The 3,816-nt window shown below is 64.7% G+C and overlaps 1 protein-coding gene across 1 annotated transcript in view; it reads right to left on the bottom strand.

The window, feature by feature from the left end:
- The window catches only part of SEMA3B (semaphorin 3B), an 8,402-nt gene that overhangs the window by 1,463 nt on the left and 3,123 nt on the right, over window positions 1-3,816 (bottom strand). The window contains exons 2-17 of the mRNA XM_005422527.1: window positions 3,261-3,402; window positions 3,118-3,180; window positions 2,910-3,029; window positions 2,742-2,835; window positions 2,535-2,654; window positions 2,087-2,232; window positions 1,876-1,990; window positions 1,729-1,798; window positions 1,500-1,644; window positions 1,171-1,390; window positions 990-1,081; window positions 775-816; window positions 525-682; window positions 361-416; window positions 145-284; window positions 5-56 (exon numbers count right to left, since the gene is read on the bottom strand). Of these exons, the coding sequence (XP_005422584.1) occupies window positions 5-56; window positions 145-284; window positions 361-416; window positions 525-682; window positions 775-816; window positions 990-1,081; window positions 1,171-1,390; window positions 1,500-1,644; window positions 1,729-1,798; window positions 1,876-1,990; window positions 2,087-2,232; window positions 2,535-2,654; window positions 2,742-2,835; window positions 2,910-3,029; window positions 3,118-3,180; window positions 3,261-3,402 (1,775 nt within the window). The remainder of the gene's footprint in view (window positions 1-4; window positions 57-144; window positions 285-360; window positions 417-524; window positions 683-774; window positions 817-989; window positions 1,082-1,170; window positions 1,391-1,499; window positions 1,645-1,728; window positions 1,799-1,875; window positions 1,991-2,086; window positions 2,233-2,534; window positions 2,655-2,741; window positions 2,836-2,909; window positions 3,030-3,117; window positions 3,181-3,260; window positions 3,403-3,816) is intronic.

The following is a 3,816-nucleotide window of genomic DNA, read 5'->3' as shown; positions in this document are numbered from 1 at the left end:
CCGCTCCGCAGCAGGCCCCCCCGCTCCGTCCGCACCACCCGCTCGTCCATCTGCACCTGCAGTACCCGCGGGGATGGGCGGTCAGCTCGGCACGGCACGGCAAGGCACAGCCCCGCCGGCGGAACCTGGCCAGGGAGAGCCTACCTCTCGCTGGGGATCATTCAGGTTGTGCTGGTATGTCCAGAGGATGCGGGCTTGCAGGGATTTGGGGATGCACTCCAGAAAGACGGTGCTTCCCTCCACCCCGTAGAGCTGCTTCTGGGGCACGGCGTCCCGCCTGGGATCTGGGGGGACACAGCCTGGCTGTCAGCCCCCACCATGGCAGGACTGAACCCAGACTCGGGCTGGGTCCCAGCTCACCTTCAGAGCAGAGCACGTTGGGGTCACCGTTGCGGACGTCCTGCCGGCGGAAACGCCTGTGGGAGGGTGATGGAGGAGCAGGGGCTGCACAGCCTGACCTGCTCCTCACCATGGCCTCGGGGCAGGCCCGCTGCCCCAGCACTGCATCCCGGCATGGCACCTACCTCTTGGTGTTGGGCACGTAGCGGGTGCAGGTGTTGCCATCCCAGGCGCAGTATGGGTCCCGGGCCAGGCAGCACTCGGCACAGGCTTTGCCATAGGCACTGCAGCGGTGCAGGGGCAGCTGGGCCAGCGCTGTGCTTGAGCCAGCGTAGAGCTGATGCTGGGGGAAGAGCAGAGCTGAGCACCCCATGCTGTGGCACAGGGCGAGGCAGAGCCATGGTGGACCTGGGAATGCCCAGGGGTCTCCCTTACCCGCTTGGAGGAGAGCTGCAGGCTGATGATGGGGGAGGAGTCCTGTGGGCAGTGCATGGGCAGGAGTTAAGGGTGCATGGGGCAGCCTAGGAATGCAGCATCCTGGCTCCCACATGCTGGCAGCTGGAGTGCCCTGGCACAACCCAGAGCACGGACAGCACATGGGGATACTGTGGGGAAATCTGACTGGTGGGATGTGGAGCCCTGACCCTCACCTGGAAGACCTGCAGCTCCTCCAGCAGCAGCGGCTCCATGCGGTGCCAGCTCTCCTTGGGCACTGAGACCACCTTCAGCACTGTGCCCACATCTGCAGGCAGGGAGGTGTGAGGCCACGGGTCCCAGCCCCAGCATCTCCCCGCTCTCCCTCACTGCCCCATCCCTTGGGTCACTACGTGCCTGTGCCAATGAAGAGGACGTCGTAGTGGCCATCAGCAGCAGTGACACGGTCCACAGCGATGCGGGTGAAAGTGTAGGGCACGGTGGCTTGCAGGAACAGGGGGCGCTGGCCATGGGGCAAGACAGGGTTATACATCAGTGGGTGGTGACGGGCAAACTGGATCACCTCGTCTGGGAAGTCCTTGGTGGAGCCGAAGGTGCCAAAGGTTTTGCTGGGGCACTGCAGGGAGACAGCACTGGCTAAGCAGGGTCTCACAGCCCACTGTCCCCACCCCATGTATTGGCATGCCACTGGTTGGCAGCGGCCAGGACACTCCTACACCACGTACCATGCCTGGGCGGGGGTATGGCACACGGCCCTGGTAAGACACCCACTGGTAGTTGGGACCTTCCTTGTGTGCAAAGGGGCCCAGGAAAGCCCGGCGGATGTCAGCCATGGTGTAGACACAGACAGCTGAGCCTTGGAAAACAGAGCTGGTGGAAAAGAGAGGGGAAGGATATGAGGGGGCAAGGGGGGCACCACTGGGTGTGTGCAGGGTCCTGGGGAAGGGGCTTGACCTGGAGGTGGAGAAGATGGCGTAGATCAGAGGGTTGCGCTTGTCTCTTGTCTGCAACAGGAAAACATCCCCTGCAAGCAGGGAAGGCATCAGTGCTGCCAGTGCTGCCCACAGCTACACTGCTGGGGTCACATCCCCGTTCACTCACGGAGCTCATCAAAGTGGGTGTCTGCCCCATCAGGCCCTGGCACAGCGCACACCAGCCGAGCCTTCAGGAATGTCGTCCACTTGTTCACCAGGCTGCGCTGCCCGCCCATGTCGTTCTGCCAGGGCAAGGAGGACACCGGTGTCAGCAGCAGCAGCAGGTGGCACCCCTGGGCACCCTGGCCCTCAGCCCCCCTGCCTGTGCACGCTCTCACCCGGCAGATTTGGCCGATGCGGGCGAAGCTGGTCTTGCCCAGCCCCTGCTGCCGTTCCACCGCCGTCTCACGGAAGAAGAAGTAGATCTTGTCATCGTCGGGGTCCTCACTCTCCGGCACCAAAAAAACGGCCACAAACTTGGGCTCTGGGGACAGAGAGGTGGTGCTTCCAATGCCTCCACTGGCTGTGCTCCCCAGGAACCCTGGAGTACCCTGGGGTCCCAGGGGAGGGTGCAGAACCAACCCTGCCCAGCTGCAGAGCACAGGCAGAGTGAGGATGGGACTCCACCAGACACTGAGGGTCTGGAGGCAGCACACGAACCCCTGAAATCACCCTCTGGAGGCAGTGAAGGACAGTCCACATCTGAGCCTGAAGGAGTCCTTGCACTGCTGTGCCAGGGTGCCAGTGGCCCCCCTGTCCCCCACCTTCCCAGTGCCCAGCACTGACCATTGAGCCAGCGAGAGTCGTGCTGCTCCGTGCGGATGGAGGGACGCCGGCCCAGGCTGCGGAAGATGGTAAAGTCACGGCCCATCAGATCGGTGGCCACCCCAGAGTAGAGCTCCTCGCCTGGCAGGCACCGAGGGAAGTGTTATAGGGGCCCCCCTGCACCCCTGTGCCACGCTGCACCCAGCACCAGGCTCAGAATGCCCTTACCCACAAGGACAGAGGCAGCTGTGTGCCGGGGGTCATACGGGCTCTTCCCCTTGCCATCCTCAATGTGGTGGGGGTCCAGCTTGAAAACGGGCTCCTGGAGAGGGGTAAGGATGGGAGGTGGGCAGGTGGCAGCAGCTGGAGGCTGTGGTGGTGCCAGGGGAGGCTCACTTCTGCATGCTGGCCAGCCTCGATGAAGGCACAGACTGGGTGGAAGGCCCCAGTGCCACAGGCGTACAGGTGGGTCCGGTTGTAGGGGTGCAGGATCTTCACAAAGTTCATGCACTCAGCCTGGGGATGGAGGGAATGAGGGGTGAGGTAGTGCTGGGGCAGATCCCTGGCACAGTCCTGGCATCCCACAACACTCCCCACCACTCACAGTGATGTCCTTGCCGGCCCAGTTGCATTCTTCCCTCCACTCCACGGGAGCCGGCCAGTAGATCTGCGGGTGGAGAAGGGGATGCTCACCGCACCTGGAGCACCCAGCACTGCCCCGCCAGTGTGCTCCCCCCGCCCCGTTACCTTCCTGCCCCGCTGGCTGATGTCATCCAGGGCCAAAGAGAGGAGGTGGTTCTTGGCGCCCACGAAGAGACGGCCGCGCTCCTCGTCCACGGCCCCCCGCCCCCCCGCTCCGCCCGCCCCCGCCGCTGCCTGTCCATCTCCACTGCCCCGGACACGCTCCAAGGCAGCCCGGGTCAGGCCACGGCCCCCTGCCACGCCATCCCCTCCCCCAAACCTGTCCCACTGGCTTGACTAGCTTCACCAAGCCCTTGCCTGCCCAGCATTCATCCCCTCTCCAGCCCCACACCCATCCCCGTGTCCCCCGAGACTCATCCCCAAACCACTCAGCAGTGATTCCCATGCCCTCGGCACCCATGTCTGCGCCGCTCACCCGGCAGCGGGGGAGAAGGGGCCATTCCCTGCCCCGCGGAGCTAATCCCACCGTGGCGGGAACAAACAGCCCTTTGTCAGGCTGCGAGGAGGGCTCTTGCTGAGCCCCGCCGCTGGACAAAGCCCCCCGCGCCGTGCTGGAGCCCCTGGAGTGGCCAGTCGGGACACGGGAGGCGCGCCTCCGCTC

Source organism: Geospiza fortis, unplaced genomic scaffold (genome assembly GCF_000277835.1).
Source record: "Geospiza fortis unplaced genomic scaffold, GeoFor_1.0 scaffold78, whole genome shotgun sequence".
NCBI classification, from domain to species: domain Eukaryota; kingdom Metazoa; phylum Chordata; class Aves; order Passeriformes; family Thraupidae; genus Geospiza; species Geospiza fortis.
The sequence above is the reverse complement of the archived record's forward strand: the minus strand, read 5'-3'. Positions and strand labels throughout refer to the sequence as shown.